The 19,118-nt window shown below is 40.0% G+C and overlaps 3 protein-coding genes and 1 long non-coding RNA gene across 14 annotated transcripts in view; 2 read left to right on the forward strand and 2 right to left on the reverse strand.

The window, feature by feature from the left end:
• LOC105684376 (RIMS-binding protein 2) overlaps positions 1-763 on the reverse strand; it is a 29,166-nt gene extending 28,403 nt beyond the window's left edge. For 3 of the 10 annotated variants that reach the window (XM_048649298.1, XM_048649297.1, XM_048649299.1), the window contains exon 1: positions 19-705. The gene's annotated coding sequence lies outside the window, so the exon portion shown is untranslated. Of the gene's footprint in view, positions 1-18 lie in introns of all 10 variants that reach the window. The other 7 variants (XM_048649294.1, XM_048649295.1, XM_048649289.1 and 4 more) reach the window with 7 other exon arrangements.
• Positions 764-911: 148 nt separating this feature from the next.
• On the forward strand, positions 912-6,405 carry LOC105684029 (serine/threonine-protein phosphatase alpha-2 isoform). The gene is made up of 5 exons (XM_012397123.3): positions 912-1,117; positions 1,435-1,566; positions 2,897-3,127; positions 4,009-4,337; positions 4,552-6,405. Exons 1-5 carry the CDS (start codon positions 1,063-1,065, stop codon positions 4,789-4,791), a joined length of 987 nt encoding a protein of 328 aa, XP_012252546.1. The 5' UTR covers positions 912-1,062; the 3' UTR covers positions 4,792-6,405.
• LOC125499786 lies at positions 2,985-4,096 on the reverse strand. The gene is made up of 2 exons (XR_007276772.1): positions 3,960-4,096; positions 2,985-3,409 (listed from the first exon to the last, which is right to left on the reverse strand). It is a non-coding gene; the product is annotated as an uncharacterized LOC125499786 (long non-coding RNA).
• Positions 6,406-9,234: 2,829 nt separating the features above from the next.
• Positions 9,235-17,305, forward strand: LOC105683209 (T-box transcription factor TBX10). 2 transcript variants are annotated; one of them, XM_048649306.1, is made up of 4 exons: positions 9,235-10,333; positions 11,110-11,459; positions 11,580-11,831; positions 15,934-17,305. In XM_048649306.1, the coding sequence occupies exons 1-4, from the start codon at positions 10,150-10,152 to the stop codon at positions 16,459-16,461; spliced, it is 1,314 nt and encodes a 437-aa protein (XP_048505263.1). In that variant the 5' UTR covers positions 9,235-10,149; the 3' UTR covers positions 16,462-17,305. The 2 variants fall into 2 exon arrangements, with proteins under 2 accessions (XP_048505263.1, XP_012251081.2); XM_012395658.3 differs by having other exon boundaries at positions 9,244-10,333; positions 11,146-11,459.
• Positions 17,306-19,118: the final 1,813 nt, after the last annotated feature.

Genomic DNA, 19,118 nt, shown 5'->3' on the forward strand with positions numbered 1-19,118 from the left:
TCGTTTTAAAACCTTTACCTCCCAAGTAATTCCGTGACAATAGCGTTATTGGCGCCAACCAGCAACCCCTGAATGGCGAAATTCGTTGCAATCTACTTTTTCAATGCGTCTTTAAATGTTTTAATGTTGGTGTTGCGGGGGTGTATGGTGGTGCGACCCTGAAATTTCATTGGAAGTTGGACAACCCTAAAGAGACTCAACCACCAATAGTACCCAAGGTCAGTCCACCTCCATTATAATAATGTGATATGTATTCGGTTGATTCAGGCAGTGGGCAAAAGTTGGTACTAAATTAAATCCATTGGTTCAGCATTGCGGAACTAGCGCCAGAACTGTCAAAGCTGTGCTTAAACCGAATAAATAAGATATTACACACAACCAAAGCTGAAGTACGATTTTACTTAATTCTACTTTCCAGGATGCACTTAATGATTTATTCGTCCTATTATGTAATTCTCACTGATGTAGAAAGATTACATTATTCTGATATCAGCAATAAATCTATTGATAGAGATCAGTGAAGATCAGCATACGAGTAGGGTGGAATTGCTCAACTCGATGTCAATTCAGATGTGCCAACAGCTAAGCATTGCGATGTCAAACTATAACAAAATAGACTTACCCTTGATGAGAAATTTTTTATCAGTATTATTGTAATTAATCTGAGAACGTGATCAATGTCTATAATTGTGTAGCAAGGTGATTAAGTGGAAGGAAAAATGATGTCTAAGGAGCGCGGAGATGGATAAAAAGGATATGGTAGAGTGGATGACAAGTACGGACAATATGATGATAAGGTGACGTACTGAATCATGCGGTTGGTATTCGTGACTCGATTCTTCTTCAATCGTGTCGAGCTCGAGTCTCGACTGATGACTCGTGGAGTCGCCGTCCGCAGAAGGGAAGAAGGGGGATTGTGCGCTTGTCCGGGCGGCCATTGCGAGTACCTTGTATAATCCGCGAACGCGATTGAGTGTCCGGTGAAATCCAAGAAAATCAGTGACCATCCTTAGCGCAAGGTGCTCCGTGTGAAGCCCGGGACTCGCCCGAAACCCCAGGCCGATGGCTGAGACCGACAAATTGAATATCGATAGCATCATAGCCCGGCTCTTAGAAGGTAAAGCTGATCGATGTCCCGTAGGTGTATGCGTCACGAAAACCTATTCTACTAAACTACTCGATCAAATTTTCATCAATTGAATGATACTTCAGGATCAATGGATAGGGGCCTGTTGCAACCCCAGGTTTTTTATTGATTACGCAACGACGATTAAAATTAGGTACCTTTTGCGAGGGCGCCAGAATAGTTTGTTTACATAAAACAGCGTTGACAACGCCGAAAAACCTGCGACGTTTGGGCGAGGTCCCGAACACCAATTATACTGGTTATCTCATTGCTATACAATATCATTTGGAATTTATTTTGGATTCTAGTGCGGGGAGCTCGACCTGGAAAAAATGTCCAGCTGACCGAAGGTGAAATTCGAGGCCTCTGCCTCAAGTCTCGTGAAATATTTCTATCCCAGCCCATTCTACTGGAATTGGAGGCTCCCCTGAAAATTTGTGGTAAGTTTTCATACCATCAACCTCTACCTGTTTCTTCCACAATTTCGCCTTGTTTATATTCTAATGTAAACTTCTATTTTTGTACATACAAACAACAAGCTAACGAGTTAAACTTTATAACTTGGTTATCGTTCACATTTTGACATTGCAGTGACCTAAATTTCATAAATCTTTAAAGATCAAAGTTTAGTTGGTTCATTTATTTCATCAACAAATCTGTTCACAAACATTAAGTAACGTGCCCTTTTTCCTCTTTGTAGCAACCGTTAGATAAGCTCTACTTATGAACAAATTTACATTAATGGATCATTTATTTGTTGCATTTAATTTATCCTGTCGTAATTTATTGTATATCCTAATTTATCAAGATATAATTTCATTCCATTGGATTATGCTAGGGAATTTTTAAATTCTTGAAATTGTTAATCCGATTTGTCACCTATGTCTGCTTTCATAAAACTGATGCACAGAAATGAATATCAGCTTTTACTATGTGAATATTTATAGTTGAAATATTTACTAAAATAAAATAATTGTGGTTCTTATCGCTTAGGTTGAACAAACGAATGCAGTCAAGTTGGTTGGTTAGATGCATAATTAAATTTCTAATACATGTACGACATATTTGAGCAGTATATAGACTACTGAAAATATAAATTTGTACCTCTTTTATAAAAAGTAATTGCATACCTTGGCTTTCTGGTTTTTGGCATGGAATTGTAAATATTAATCGCGGGACCCATCAAATTATTATTTTTTTTTTTTCTCTTTCCCTATTTTCTCTGATCAAATTTTTTCAGTCTAATATTTGAGATTATTGAATTGAGCAGATACCAAGTAACTTGGCTTGTGTCTCACAAATATCTTCAACCTAAATTTATACATATAATTTTCTTTGTGTAAGACTTATTTTAAGTAAGTGTGCCAGTATATCAATGCGTACTGCATCTATCAACTATTACTCACAGCATTAACACATGCCTAAGTGCATCATCAGATACAGTATGCATGTGTATATTATTAAACTGGTTCATTGGTCAAATATATTTTACGTTCTACCATATGATCCAATTTGATTCACTTAGTTCAGTATATTGAATCACAAAAGTTTTTCCGACTTAATTTTTTTCCATACAATTTGGGTTCACTCGTAATTATTATCTGATACAAGTTGGCCGCATGGCCTTGAGTTATATTTATCAGTATTGTTTTAAAATTCTCAAATATCAACACCTTTGTGGATAGCACCTGATCTTGATGCAGCCAATTTTATTGATCATCTTTATAGTAAGAACACATGAAAATTCTTGATTCTGTTTTAACTGTTTAGGGGACATCCATGGACAGTACTATGACTTGCTGCGGCTCTTTGAATACGGAGGTTTCCCACCAGAGAGCAACTACTTATTTTTGGGTGATTATGTAGACAGGGGGAAGCAATCATTGGAAACGATCTGCCTCCTGCTTGCCTACAAGATCAAGTATCCTGAGAATTTCTTTTTGCTTAGAGGAAATCATGAATGTGCATCGATCAACAGGATATATGGCTTTTATGATGAGTGTAAGTTACTTATTAAATTATTTTATTTTTATGTTATCACAGAAATTTAGTCTGTGTGTATGTAGGTAATATCTGGGATTTGCCTGTAGAGTAGCTGAGTCATCACCATTGAATTGAATAGCCTTTCAGGATTAACTTTGGTATAGTGTTGAAGGATTAGCCTAGACTTCACTCAGTTTTCATTGCTGATTTAATTTTGTCCATACTCATGACTTCAATTTTATCAACAATCACCAAATTTTCTGCATTCCGAGTGCACATCGATGATTTGAGCACCTGGTTCTGAAAATTGATAAGAGATAATAAATTCGAGTTTCCACCTTATTAATCGATGGAGATTACACTCATTTGGTGTTATCTTTTCCATTACATAACTGTTTACTACGTTTTAAACAAAAAATAAAGTGTCACAGTTTCTTTTGTCTTTACAATCGATTCTCATGTAGAAATATCTCAATCTATGGAAAATAGTTCATCAGGAAATTCGGGGAACTGCTGTTATGTGAGTGTTTTTTCTTAAAGACTTGAGATTAAAGTATTAATCAAACAACGGGTCTATGAAATACAATATTTTTGTTGTGTGTGTTCTTTCATGTCTACATTCCTATTTTGTGCCAACCAGTCTACTTATACTCGAGTGTAAATGATAAGTTCAGGGAAAAATGAAAGTCAAACCAGCCATGGATGAGAGTCATCAAATATTATTATTAAAAATGAGACCTATAGAGTTAGAATTGTAGTATTTTGAAGATTTCCTAATTAAAAGTATTGTTGTTAGTAGATAACCCAATTTTTTATAAAATATATGATGAATTGTAGGATTTGAACTCACCGAATCTTGGTCAAACTCAGTTATTCAGAGTGTGGATATTACATTGCAGGTAAACGTCGATACAACATCAAACTCTGGAAAACGTTTACTGACTGCTTCAACTGCTTACCAGTCGCAGCAATTGTTGATGAGAAGATCTTCTGTTGTCACGGAGGTTTGAGTCCGGATCTCCAAAGCATGGAGCAAATAAGACGCATCATGCGGCCCACTGATGTGCCTGACCAGGGATTACTCTGCGATTTGTTATGGTCAGACCCGGACAAAGATACAATGGGTTGGGGGGAAAACGATCGTGGTGTTTCATTCACTTTTGGTGCTGAAGTTGTTGCCAAATTCTTACATAAACACGATTTTGACCTCATTTGCCGTGCTCATCAGGTAAGGAAACTAGCATCCAATTTATTTCCTCCATATGGAACTGAAAATATTCAAGTGTTTCCATAGGTTGATCGAATTTCTGTTTGCTTTAATGTTCACACCATTTGAAAAATGACTTAATATTTGTTAATGCTGTCGATTTGTCATACGTAGGTATCACCGTTTATCAACTGTTTGGTATCGGGATTTGCTAAGATTATACATTTTTTTTCAGGTGGTTGAAGATGGTTACGAGTTCTTTGCTAAACGTCAATTGGTTACATTATTTTCTGCACCAAATTACTGTGGTGAATTTGACAACGCGGGCGCAATGATGTCCGTTGACGAGACTCTGATGTGTAGTTTTCAGATTCTGAAACCAGCCGACAAACGGAAGTTCACTTACGGTGGTCTGAACGCAGGAAGACCTGTCACACCGCCACGAGGTGCCAACAACAAAAACAAAAAGAAGTGAATCCCTTAATGTTCACTCGAACAACATTTAGGACTGTAAGACCTTTCCCGCCCTCTCCTACCCCCGCCCGCCCTTTAAGACATTAAGTCCTTGTAAGAAAGAATTCTATTATTATGAATACATGAACCTGCGGAGCCATCCACAATCGATAATACAAATGAGGACAGCTTGGAATAACGTTGCAAGTCTGATTTCCTGGGTGCCGCACATAAAGTAGAAGGACCTAGAATGGCACAAATCAAGCAACAATTTTGTCTACCGTGGACTTAGGACTGAGACATATATAGGTAGACTTATTTTTAATCATAGTTATTTTGTTTCCTTTTGAATATATACACCGCGGAGTAAAAATATGTTGAGGAAAATCGGTTACAAAGAATGACGTTCAGACATGTGTTACAGATGACAATTAGGTACTTACATTGACTATTAATCCGAAACTTTAACTAGACTGAGACAATTGGTTTTATTATATCGATTTCTTGGTCAGTAGAACTTTTTGGGTCGTGCAGTTTTTGAAAGGAATAAAACAAACTCCTTTCAGCCTCTTCTTAACAAAATTAATAACTTTATTAGCGCTTACTACGTATACCGAAATATTCGAGGGTGTGTCAATGCTCTCGAAAAGAGAAGAAGAAGAATTACAAACATAAAATGAGTCATTTACTCTAGTTATTTCAGTCTTGCCGTGATCAATGTAAGGACATTAATATTAGCATTGATTTTTAAACAATAATTAACCTTCTCTGGGGACCGTAGGCAACAAGGTAGGCAATCAACACGAAGTATTTTGATGGAATGAATTAAAAAATTGTGCCCCACGAATGACTTGCTAATGGCTGAAAATGTGTTTTTAGATGTTATTTATGAAAGATAGAACAAATTAAATACAAAACATCTACAACTGTTCTTGTCAAATGCGATGCTGCGAAATGCTTTTTTGTTTCTAAGTTTAGTTAAAATATACGAATTGTAAACTGATGTGAAAATAAATATTCAGGAAAAGATCGGTTCGTTACATTTGATAGGGGTACAAACGGGGTGACCAAAATCGACTTGAAAAGTTGGGTATTATTACACTTCTCTGATACCCATTGAGGGCAAAGTGATTTTTAGTCAACGTAGAACTTGCAACGTCCTTCCAAGACGGCCTTCAATTCTTTGTAGTTAGAAATTAGGAGGGGATAATAATGAATTTAATATTATTATGAATAATAATATTAATATTAACAATAATAATAACAACAATAATAATAATAATAAGAATAATAATAATAAAAGCAAACAGAAGTACACATATACCTAAAAGTGAGCAAGCAGCCAAAAGCGCAGTGCAAGATTTTTGTGACGTCTCTCATTTCATAGTCCACGCGAGTTTTATTATTTTAAAAAATTCATCGTTCATCACGATCATTCGCCATTCTCATTATTTCGTCCCCTTAGCACCATTAACTTTCTTTTGCGCACCTTATTTCCTCATAGAAATTAAGTCTAATTCGGATGATATTGTCTTGAATGAAAAATGATAATTCATCAGTCGAGGATTGGCTAAAACCGCTTCCCTTAATTGTACATTAAATTTTTTTTTTATAAATAAAGGTCACCGAAAATACATCACCTCTTCGTTATTTATTGGATTCATCATCTCAACACTTCTCCACGAAATGATAAACTAACAAAATATACCCGATTCTGAACCCATTATTACATATTATGATCAAAAGTTAATCCTACAGCATAAAATGTTTTTGAGATTATTCGAAATCATCGTCATCCGAATAGATCTTGAAAATGTTGTCCACTTCTTATTACATTTAATTCTATAACATATGTAGACCTGGATTACGAAACATCTTAATATCCTTCATTTCAATTATGAAACATGTAATACATGCCAAGTAATTATTAACTATAAGTACGAAGATTCAAGTGAATTGCTAATGCAGTAAGGAAAATCATACAGTGTCAACGTTTCGTTAAGACATTTTGTAAATATCTTGATTCATTACCAGTACCACTTATTACTACTACTAAAAACTAATAAAGAAACTCGTGAAAATTAAATCCAACGATGGTAAATTTCATGGTCATACCTATTTTTTCACTGTTATCTTACAGGTAAGTATGCATGAAAATATAATGTTTTTATTATCTTGTATAGATTTAAGTTTCTATGTGCAATTCGAAAATGATTCTTTGCTCACTTTTCGAAGACAGCTATCTTTTATGACGTAATTCGCGCAATTTACCGCATTTGCAAACCATGTGATATCCTTCATTGTCTTTGGTTTTCAAGTTCCTTGATCGTCGTTACCACATCATAGAATATTATAATAGTTATCTAACAGAGTTATGATTCCTCGTCATTAGCTGTCAATTCTACCATTTGTCTGAGGATTATATTATTTTACTCTCATGTTGTCGCCATTATCTCATCTTTTAAATCTCTAATGTCTGTTTCACAAAAGAAGTGGTCTGCCGCAAGTAAGGTATGTTCGTCATGTCACAATACGTAATTATTGCGTGAAGCTCCGGTTATTGTTGCGTTACAAACACGATTTATATATGCTATTTGTAAGTCGGCGTGTGATGTACGTTATTTCCACATGAATCACTACGTCGTCATTTTTCTCACAAGTAAACATCTAACTGCCAAAGTATGCAAGTGCAGACAAAAAGCTCGGAAAAAAGGAAATTATGAAAAGCTTTTTTTCAAGTTATAGTTTTCTCTCTTTTCGTTTATAATTGAACACCTGTACTTCTATTTTCAAGGGATTAAATGAGCGAACGGCGTGTAGGTACATATAAATTAAATGCTGTAAGACTCACAAGAGCTATTGCGGTCCTTTTGTTTGGAAAAAGCTCACGTAGTTGCGGAATGCACACGTGCGTGAATGTCAGTAACGCGTACATTGGGAAAGACGCATATATTTGAAGGGAAATGGAGCGTTGCGTATCGCCACAAAGTATATCAGAGTTTAGGGCATACACGTGCCCTAAAACGACTTTAATTAGTGCTTAAGCCGATGACACGAATTTCCATAAATCCGCCTTCACGCCAATCTAGGAATGACTATAACGCAATATGTTGTATGAAATTAGCGACCCAAAGTTTCTGTAACAATTACCGAATGAATATTTGATTATTCAGCGATATTTGCGCCGCAGTTTATTTTTTCAATCGTGATTATTATACACGATATTCTTTGCCATTGGCCATTGAATTCGTTCAATCTGCTTGAGATTTGTCTTCCTGCATAGATAAAATGTATATTCATACCTATATATCGTCGTGTTCGTATTTGTCTTTCGTTTAGAAATAAATGGGTTGAATTAGTCAGAGGCGTCGAGACCGCTCGGATCGTCTGGACCGCGTGGGCTGCAGTAAAGTACGCTATATAAGAAAGACAAAATGAAAAAAAAAAACAGAAAAAATAAAACTCTGCCAGAGAGGGTCCGAAAAATGCCGACTAATTTGTTGGGCAGGCTGTAACACCGACAAACTCCGCCTTCTCCCGTCTATCTTTTGGCTACAAAGCCAAAAGCTAAATAGCTGCGGCGTAGCAACCCGGAGGACGAACAATCTCTGCCTTATAATGCCTACGACACAATTCTTTGGCGACAAAACAAATGTTAGATCTACAATTTTCGATGCGCAAATCGACAAGCGACTAAAAAATTGATCCGATGTTGGATCTAAATTATCTTCCAACACCTTCTAATTATTGATCAGGTAAATGCATTCCTCAAAACCTCCGATATTTGATGGGAGACACGACGAACGGAATAGGTGAAAAACTCTTTGGGCTAAATGATATTCGGAAAATTCGAGACCGTAAGGTGTATACCTACTCTTTCTCAAGTTATGCTCAAGCCTCGCGGGGGCTGCGCGCGGTCATCTTCTTCGTCCCGTGCGGTCCTCCGGTTCTTTCAGCTGCATGGCATCACCGATATGGATGGACTCTCTCTCCCTTTCCCCTGCGGACTCTGGGCGTCCGGAATGAGTTGGTGACGCACATGGTACCACTAGCCTGTTGCCCGGTGCTTACTGCTCAGCTTTTTGGCTCCGCCCTCGAATCTAGAAGCACCCAAAGCTTTTGCGGCTTGGTGGTTCTATTCGGTCGACGCATGACGCTCAGGCGTGGGTGGCCAGATTATGAGAGGAGGAACTTCCTTAGACCCCTCCTCAGAGGAAGACGGAAAACTAACTGATCTCTAACCAGATCGAACACTTCTCTTAAGAGTAAAATACGCGTCGCCCTCACTCTCTCGCTACTTACTCTTTCTCTCGCTCGCTCACTCATTTAAACTTACTGATTCACTCACTCACTCACTCACTTACTCACTCACTAACTCCCGCGTTTTACGCACCTCCATCTAGGCAAAGTTTTCCTCCGTCCTGGAAGACGCCGAGGTGAACTATACCGCAAGGGAGAATGATGAGCCGTTGATAAGCCCGGTAGTCTGGCACGGTTCTTTGGCCCGTTCGTTTGTCGTTGTGTCCGTCGGTGGTTGCGTGTTAAACTGTTGGATAGTTTTTAGGTCGAGTTCGACTCTTGTCAGCATCCGATTCCGAAGTGAGAACATCTCCTGTTAACGGCGTGCCTGACCCCCGATGACGTTAGGGATTGTCAGATCTTTGGTCAAGATCGTGTGTATTACCAGATTTCCCCCGCAACTCCAAAGACCGTCGTCATCAGAGGCCAATTTATACGCAGGTTCTGAAATATATTGAATGAATTTTAATAGCATCCCTTCAAATATTCCCTCGCAATACGTAGGCCGATATTATATTATTTCAACACCGCGGGTGCATCGTCGACGAACTGCAGTTGCTTTCGCATCGGCAATTTTACTAACGTAGAAGAATCTACGATAAAAAAGTGACGCGCTCGAAGTGTCAGCAGTTCATCTGAGAAACTCCGAGAATTGAATGAAAACAAGTGCGAGGGTTGAATGTTCGATGCAGTACAGTGCAGTGTAATCGACACCCATTCCTCCCCAAAAAAATTCACCGGAAGCGCCTATTTTACACGCAAATATTACCATATAAATTCTGTGTGTATCAGTGGAAATAAAGATCAAAGAAAATATTATTTATTCAATAAGTGCTATTGGAATACTCACGCTCTTTTAACCGTACAGTCTATACTCTGTTACAAAAGTGATATTTGTTACGTTGAAGATGATCTTGTAGCATCAAAAATTAATCGATGATCCTATAGTTTATTCAATCGGACATTCGAGAAAAATTGGAGTGCGCAATAATGGCAGGAATCATAATGCCGCTGATGAGATTTTTCAATTAAATTCAAGAAAAGTCGATGACGGTGCTCCAAAGGGGTAATAGATCGTCAAATGATGCAACAGCAACATGAACAACAGCACGACGTTGCTGCGGACTGTTGCTACCAGCAGTGGGCGACGCATCATCATCATCATCATCATCACCTTCATCAGCATCCGCATCAGCAACAGCATCAACATCAACATCATCACGCACAACTACCGCCCGTGCCGTCGCCGATGCAGCAAATGGAAGGTATATCAAGTTTTATTTAGATTATATCAAACGCATCGGCAATTTTTCGAGATTTTTCACGCGTATTAGAATCAATCTACCGATTGACAAGTCAAAGTTTGTCCTCGTCTATTAACATTCATGATTCGGAAGTTGTACAAGAAAAAGCATAAATAACATTAATAACTTATGCGTCGTTGATGAAAATAAACGGATAACACGACGTTGTAATATAAAGCGAACTGTACACGGCTGCCCACGTTTTGTGTACGTATACCTATATCAGAGAAATCGTTCGCTCCCCCGGATGCTAAACGTTTTTTTTCTTCTGCTTTTTATCTCGTCTTTTTTCTTCTCTTATTCGGTTCATACGACGGAGAAAGAATTTCTGTCGTTCTTCCCTATGGCATTCGGCTAGACAGCTTTTGACTTTTCCATTGCATTCTGCTATCGTGTTTCTTGCGCTTGCCACAAACGAATTTAGATTCACACGATGCGACGCGCGAACGCGACTCCGAATCAGACATTTGCGTGCATGTAGATCTGATTCGGCTTATGTACACGCGTACACCTGCATAAAGTTAGCCTTACACATGATTCAACTTGTATATTGGAAATAGGAAATAATTCGAGTCGAGTTTCGCTGCAAATATTTCGCTCGGAGTCGCGCGCATCTGTGCAGGAATTTCTAACGATATACCAGTTCAATCGAAGGCCGATCAAGTTTTCGTTGTAAGCAGGTTTGGAGGAATTGTCGAGGATTCAGTTAATGAAAAGGGTGAACAATCTCAATATAGGTGCGTCGATAGTAACTACGACCGCGTTGTCCACAGCGTGTCTGCAGACAGCCGGAAGGGTAAAACGTTCTCGAAGTCCGACGTTGGAAACTACGTTAGCTCAGGCGTCATCGGCGATTTCACCATCGTCATCGAGTGAGTCCAGAAATGACAATAACAACAACAATAACGACACGACGAGCACAAATTCTACCAACGAAGATTCTACCACCCCGAAGAGACCTCTTCATCCCGCTCTTTCCGCCGTCGGAGTCTCTCTGGAGGCGAGACCGCTCTGGGAAGAATTTCACCAACTCGGTACCGAGATGATCGTCACCAAGGCCGGTCGCAGGATGTTCCCCACGTTCCAGGTGTGTTTCTCCGAAGATATTTCCACATCTGAATCAGTTACTTCGTTCTTTTTCCTCACATAAAATACTGACCTATATGTAAACGGCGCGGTACAATTTTTTTCTCCATTTTTCTTACAGTGCAGAATATTCGGGCTGGACCCGAATACGGATTATCTTTTGGTGATGGATTTTGTACCATGCGACGACAAAAGGTACAGATACGCCTTTCACAGCAGCGCATGGGTCGTCGCTGGTCGTGCAGATCCTGTATCACCCCCGAGAATTCATGTTCATCCGGACAGTCCCGCTACCGGGGGTCATTGGATGAAGCAGCCCGTTTCCTTCGATAAATTGAAACTCACCAATAATCAGCTGGACGACAACGGCCACGTGAGTCTCTATAATCATATGAACATTAAATTGCAATAATTGAAAGAGAATTGAAAGGATTGTTGCTGAAATTTCGATGATCAGCAAGCTTTGAGTCTCGATTATTTTCTCACACGTGTGAATTATGCGAAATTGAATGTAAGTGAATACGAGTGAGAGAAAATGGGGATCGGCATTCGGATGGTTCGGGTCTTCCAAGTGGAGGGTCGTCGGCGTATTTGATTACTGTGTTCCGATCTTTGTTGGATCGTGGAATCCGTGGGCCGATTAAATATTAATATTCGAGTGGCGCGCGCGCGCCGCGCGATGCTGAGGATCGTAAAACAAGTGTGAGACGCGAGGACGCTGTCGAAGAGCGCGGGGTGGCCGGCGAATAGTTTAGGCGGTTACATAAAGAACTGTGAAGGATGCGAGAGAGGCAAAAGAGAGACGGTTAGTTGGGTCCAGCCCCACGTGTTTGTCGTTTCGGAAGCGTTCTTCTTAATTGACCTGAGATACGACCATGCACCAGTACAGGCGACATCGCCGTTGCCGCTGCCGTTCCCGTCACCGCGGAACGTCGGCCCTCCAAAAATTTAAAAAGTTAAATCTGAACGTTTGATGGCGCAATGCTTCGTTTAAAATCATCGAAGCCTGAACTTTTGCCTCCGTACAAAAACGTCATTCTGATGTACGCGTGCAATTAGGTATACTTGTTATACCGGTTCGGTTTACAAAATAAATAATAGTCGCTAAGTGGATTTTGAGTAACTTTTAACCGGGGGCGATAACCCGCTACGAGATCCACTATTTCTCGTTCTTCGCACGAAACCATAAATATTACAAATCGAAACTGATACCACATCGCACTCGAATCGCATCGCGTTTATGGAACTTTCATCTCTTCAGATAAATAGTAATTACAATGTTCAATTAGCATTAACGATTAAATGTACAGACTATAAGTGAAGCAGATAATTGTGTGAGATGGTTTTTTTTTTTTCTTTTTTTCTCCCCTGAATCGGTGTTAGTCGGGTAGTAGGTACGATTCGGATTTCGAGCTCAAAGGCTACCAGCCTGTATCACGTCTCTTTGAGTTAAATGTTTGTATCGTTCATAAAATAACATAAACAGAGTAATATATATAAGCCGATCTTAAGGGCCTGGGAGACAGGCAAAGCGAAGCGTCACATGCCTGAATTACGGTCGAGCTATACGTCCGTAAAATTATAGTAACATATATTACGAGTTGCAAGGAATGAGAAATGAGGAATTAGCTGCAGTCAGCATTTCTGAGTCGCTTTTACGATGCAGAAAAATTATGAAACCATCGGGGCCTAATAAGCCGCCGCGCGTTGAAGCTGAACTAAAAACATACCTGAAACCAAACCGGAGAAAATTTCTGGCCCGCGACGACCCGCGCGATGAATTTAAAAAATGTGACATCCAAACTTTTCTAATCGGCGAAATGTTTTGACGCGATAAATATTCTTTTCCCTTAATACCGCAAACGTGCTCCTCTATTATATATCGTTGTTTTAAGTTTGCTCTCGCTCTGTCCTCGTGTCAAATAAAGTTTCGCGTTACATTGTAAAGTGGCGATATCCCCAGACACGTGCACGGATTTTCCTTACGGATCGTCCGACTGCATTATTTTGTCTTAATTTTTATTTCTCCTTTAGCTTCGCCATATCCTAGCCTGTAACCCCATGACCATTTTCACTTTGTGCCGAGCGCAAAGTGATTCATTTTGGAAAACGAGCCGAATATTCTCCTCACAATCCATCTTTGATTTCAACTGCATATTTCGAAGGCGTGTCTCTTAAGTTCTGACGTATGAAAATGTAGATATATACGTACATTTATTTTTTGTCAAACCGCAAGGCAGCCCGTGCCCTGTAACTACTGCACATATGAGAGTTGACATGCTATAGTAGGATCGGATGGTTCTGAGAGAAATCTTAACGCCAGTCAATTATAATTTCACGCTTGCACTGTTCAACGATACGCATGACTTTCTTTTTTCTCCTTTTTCTTTTCTTTTTTTCTTCATACTTCGTGTAGACATTTTTTTCTCGCAGCTCACGTTCGAAATTTTCACGCGTCTTCGTTAGCCTTAGAATTATTACTGCACGCGCATATTTGATACTTTTTATGTATTCAGTTCTTCTCTTTTTTTGTATCGTACAAAAATTTTGACCGCTGCTGCAGTCTATTTCCGAATTTTTGGCAGTTTCGCTAACCGTTTCGCAATTATTTCATATATAAGTTGAGAGAGAAAAAGAAGATAATATACATTAGCTGACCTCCGTTAACGACGTGTGTAATATTATAAGGTATATGTATTTTCAGGTGCCCCGATGTCTGAAATTTTCACGTTTAATTCTCGTTTACTCTGCATTAAGGTACCCATTTACTCGCTCAGCTTTCGCTCTGATATTCTTGGGATAATTTTCTAGCTGCGCCAACGCTCAGGACTAAAATACACATAAGGAAGTTCTCGCGGTAATTTAACCACATTCGAACGTATACCGCAGCCCCAGCGAACGAGGAACAGATTCTAAAAACTTCTTCTGTATTCGATGAAAAAACAAAGGCATTGAGGCGGGGTGGTGGGTACCAAGTTGAATTCTCAAAGATTCCATCTCTTAATTGGCACTTTGTATCGTCTGGCGTTTCCGGATTATTTGTACGGGGACGCTCGGCACAGCGCGTAGCGCGTATGGAGAAGTGGAAAATAAAGAAAAATAAATAGATCAAAAAAAGTTGAAGAAAAGAAAAGAAAAAAAAAAACAAAACAAAAAAAGACGAAGAAAAAGATAGTTCCCAAAAAATTGAGGCATGGACTGCGACGGGGAGAATGCGACTCTCAAATTCGGGCCACACGCACTTCGGAAGACGATTCGAGTCCGTAGGGGTGTCTTCGACCTTCTTCTCCTTCTCTTATATAGCTGCTGCTCTGACATACCAACATATACGCTATATGCGGTATAATTTATATAGCTATAGTAAATAGCAGAAACAGACGGAGAGGGAGCTGGACGGGGTCGCGTTGCCGTTGGGTCGGGTCGCGGGGTTACTTTTTACACTAATTAGTCACCGGGCTCTCTGAGCTGTCAAACATTGTGCCCGCCCCCCGCCGTGCGTCTTCCGACTTTTTTCTCCTCGGTTCGTTCGGTGTATCTTCCGAAGATTATATACCGGGTGGTGTCCGTCATCCCCTCATCCTCGAGAGATTTTTCAATCAACCCTTTCGACTGACGTTATATCCGTCATCTGAAATACATTCGTTTTCACAACCGTTTGATGTCGAAATGTTGAAGAAAAAAGTTAACATCGGTTTTTGCATTATTACAAATGCATGTGTACGAGGGCAGCGATTTCGAGGGTTGAGAATCAGAGCAAAAATATATTTCATGCGTTGGTCTCGAACAAACTCATAGCGTTTAATGACGAATTTGATCTTTTGCACTTGAATTGTTCCGATTTCATGTGGTTGCGCCCTTCTGGTTCTCAGAGGTTGATACAATTTTTGTTACTTTATGGGGAGTACGAGTCACCCGTTATAGTCGTTACTCTTACCCTTGGATACATGATGGTGCTGGTGCTCAGTGTTTACACTGTACAAGAGCAGATGAATCTACGCCATCATCCTGCATGATCCTCATCATGCATGTGAAAGTGTGTAAAAAAATAAACAGCCTAATGCTAGGAGGTTGGGGTAAAAATCTCAACCGTGTATACTTGTATGCATATAGGTGTATACGCGTGCACCCACCCCACATCGACTAGTTATGCTATGTTGACGCTGAGAGTTTGTCTATTTGTTCTCTCTGGAGAAAGTCAAACGTACTTGTATTTTTTTGAGAAACCACCTTCTCGGAAATGACTCAATCAAAAATCACGCTGCACGAGCCGTTGATTAAGATATAGTTGTGATACGTATTAGGAAAAAAATCAGCTCCAGCGTCCGTCACATTTCGTTTTCTTTACTTCCCGACGACCAACAAAATTATGCAAATTACGTGGTCGGCCGGCGACGACTGAAAAATAGAATTACGAAATTCACGTACATGAAGTTACAGTGTGATTATCGGTAATAGTTTATCTTCTCTATTTCCAGATCATCTTGAATTCCATGCATCGTTACCAGCCCCGTTGTCACGTGGTCGTAGCCCCATCCCCTCCAGGTTCAGCGCCTGATCCTAGAACGGAAAATTTCAAAACCTTCACCTTCCCTGAAACAAGGTTCACGGCTGTAACGGCCTATCAAAATCATAGAATAACGCAGTTGAAAATTGCGAGCAACCCTTTCGCTAAGGGTTTCAGGGACTGTGAACCTGACGAGTGTGAATCTCCGAATTCCGGTTCTTCTCAAGGCGTACAGAATCCTGCGAAAAGGCCTGCCACTGGGTCTAGCAACGTGTTGCCGAATTATGCCTCCGTCCCTTCTGTCCCGATCGGTTCCAGCATCTCCGCAGGGATTTCCGGTATCCCAAATCCGGAACATCAGTTTTATGGGGCTAGTGCGAGCCACTGGGGATATCCTGGTCACCAATCGGCTCACATGACTTCGCCTCATCATTACCCCGCGCATCCTCATCACGCGCATCCTGGAGCCCACGCTTCTTCGCTTTATGGACCAAGGTAGCCCTAAAAGTGATAAAAACAAAAAGAAAAGAAAACTGGCGTTGATCATCGACTGAGAAATACACAAGAATCATCAGTTTCCGATCGAATTTTATTCGGCCGCAGGTTTTTGAGCTAAATTCCTACATCGGTGACCTTGGTGTTCCGATTTGGAGGGGTAATGGGTTGAGGTCAAAGTTCAATTTTACATTAAGTGAATGTAAATTTCAAGTTAGAATTTATATAGGTACGTTTTAATTACCATAGGCATGTCAAATAATATATCAGTTAGTAAATTATTGAAAAAACGCTTAATACAACGTCTAGTGGTAAAACGCCAAAGTTGATTAGTTTAATTGAATAATTGCATGAGTAATGAAAAGAATAAAAAATTGAAAAATTGTACAGCCATATGAAAGTCGTGTAGGAACATGAAATTTTTTAAATTTTACCTCTGCGGTGCGAGGACCGTAGAAAAACTTGTAGGAATAAATATAAAGGTCATTTATGTTATTCGAGTTGTACAAAAGTGTGCTTTGTGGAGACAAAGTGTCCATTCAAAAACCAAAACAAACCAAAGAATAAAACAGAAAATAAGAAATAAAGAAAATCATGGCGTCTCGAAGACCCCGCGACACCTCTGCCATGCAACTGTATGCGCTAGACCTGAACTTGAGCTTATAACAGTTTAGTTAAGAGTTAAGACTATACCTCAAGTGCCTTAATAAATTATATTCAAGTATTGTACTATTAGAGTTTAGTTTACAATTCAAGATAACAATGAGAACGAGCTTTGTATTATACATATTATAATTATACGAACGAGATTCAAATATATATACAAACACGTGGCGTACGTTGAAATACATCGACAGAATTTCATTTTCGTTGAATCGCATGTCGTTACCTCTCCCTTTTTTACAGATTATCTCAACCAGAGATCGGCTATTTTGATTCGTGAAAGAGAAAAATATCTTGGAAAGAGACTGCGGGATTTTCTTAGCTTAAAATCTCGAGGGAGTGAAATCGTCGCGTCACCTTCTTAATGTTTGTCATATTTCGGAGTCGAAAAACTGCAGCAGCGGTTAAACAAGGACAAGTACATACACCCACCTACAGATAACTGCAGTTTGGATGGACCGGGGAATTGGAAAGACACACGACACCCTGTCCCAAAAGACAAACTCGTTTTTCAACCGGCCAGAGCGTAAACGATGTATGGATGGACGATAGAGACGGACGGAACGTGATTGATGCGCGCGTGAGGACCGACGCTGTGTAAACATATTAGCGTCGCGACGCTACGCCGCCTCCCCCAGCGACGCTTAAGCGCCCTTAATTACTCTTGGAGGAAAACTTACGATATGTTGTAACGGCTGTATAGGTGTATCATTACACGTACGATATGCACGCGAGGTATAAATGTCCATACAATGCGAAATCTTATTTCCATGTTGCGCCGCACACGGTACAGATCGTTTAACTTTACTTCCATCGCTTCGTCGTCGCGTCGTCACAAGAAGAGATATTTCGATGATTCTAAGATAGAGCAAGCGTCGTTTTACAGAGAAGAGGCTACAGAGACGCCGAACGTACCGGCGGTGCATGACGGCGCCGGTACTAAAACTTCGTAGTGCGCTGATCCTGTCATATATTCTTTCATCTTTGTGCATCGGCCAATTTTACTATGGAGATGAAACCCTTCCGTATAAAACACTTAAAGTACAGTTCTGCAAACGTGTGGTCCCGATTGGTACGACGGTGTTCCAAATTGAAGTTCGTGCGCGTTGTAAAAATTCTGCACTTCTTTTACAACTTTCGTTCGGTAGTAATTTGTCGTGAAAATTGCCGATGGGAAGACGTCGTTTGCACGTTGAATATTCTCGAACGAGTCAATCTCAATTCTAGAGCAGATGTATATGTGAATCGAGTTTGGTCGTGTATTCTAAATGTTGTTGAACGGATACGGGGGGAGACCAAAGATCCCCCGGCGCGGATTCTTTGTTTGTATCAGCCGAGAAACAGATTCTGCATAAGTGTACAGTTCTTCGGCGGAGGTTCGCTCGTAAATACGAAAAGGAAAATAAAAGACACGTATAAGGAGAGAGTGAGAGAAAATATGAAAACGTCGTAAGATGAGAAACATGAAACGCGAAACTGCAGTACACGACTCGTCCGCATAAAAGATTCCTCGACATACACATATATACGTATACGGGTCATGTGGCGTACCGCAAAGTTTTTTGGTTTTGGTTTTGAGTTCGGTGTGATCTGTACTGCACGCGTTTCTCTTGAGGACCTTCGATCCCTGAGGTCTACACTCGAGGATCGTAAGGCCCATATACGTGACACCCCCTCTTCGTCCTTCACAATCTGTTCTTTTTCACCCTTAGTCATTAAGGCCCACACACGAATCGCTCCAACTGAGAGGAGCACGAGCGGGGCGTGCCGAAGACACTCGAAAATCTTCTATCCTCTATCCCATTTTTCCGAGGTTGACACCACTTTTCCGAACTCCACGTTGTTCTTCTTTTTTGCCTTTTCTTCTTACGAAATCTTCATGAAATCCTTGGTGCACGTGCAGATGGTTTTGCAAATTTATAACGCTTTGGATATTTACGAACCGTTCTGCTGCAGCAGAGTCAAAATCAGTTACGGTCTTGAAATGTATATGAATAG

Source organism: Athalia rosae, chromosome 2 (assembly GCF_917208135.1).
Source record: "Athalia rosae chromosome 2, iyAthRosa1.1, whole genome shotgun sequence".
NCBI classification, from domain to species: domain Eukaryota; kingdom Metazoa; phylum Arthropoda; class Insecta; order Hymenoptera; family Athaliidae; genus Athalia; species Athalia rosae.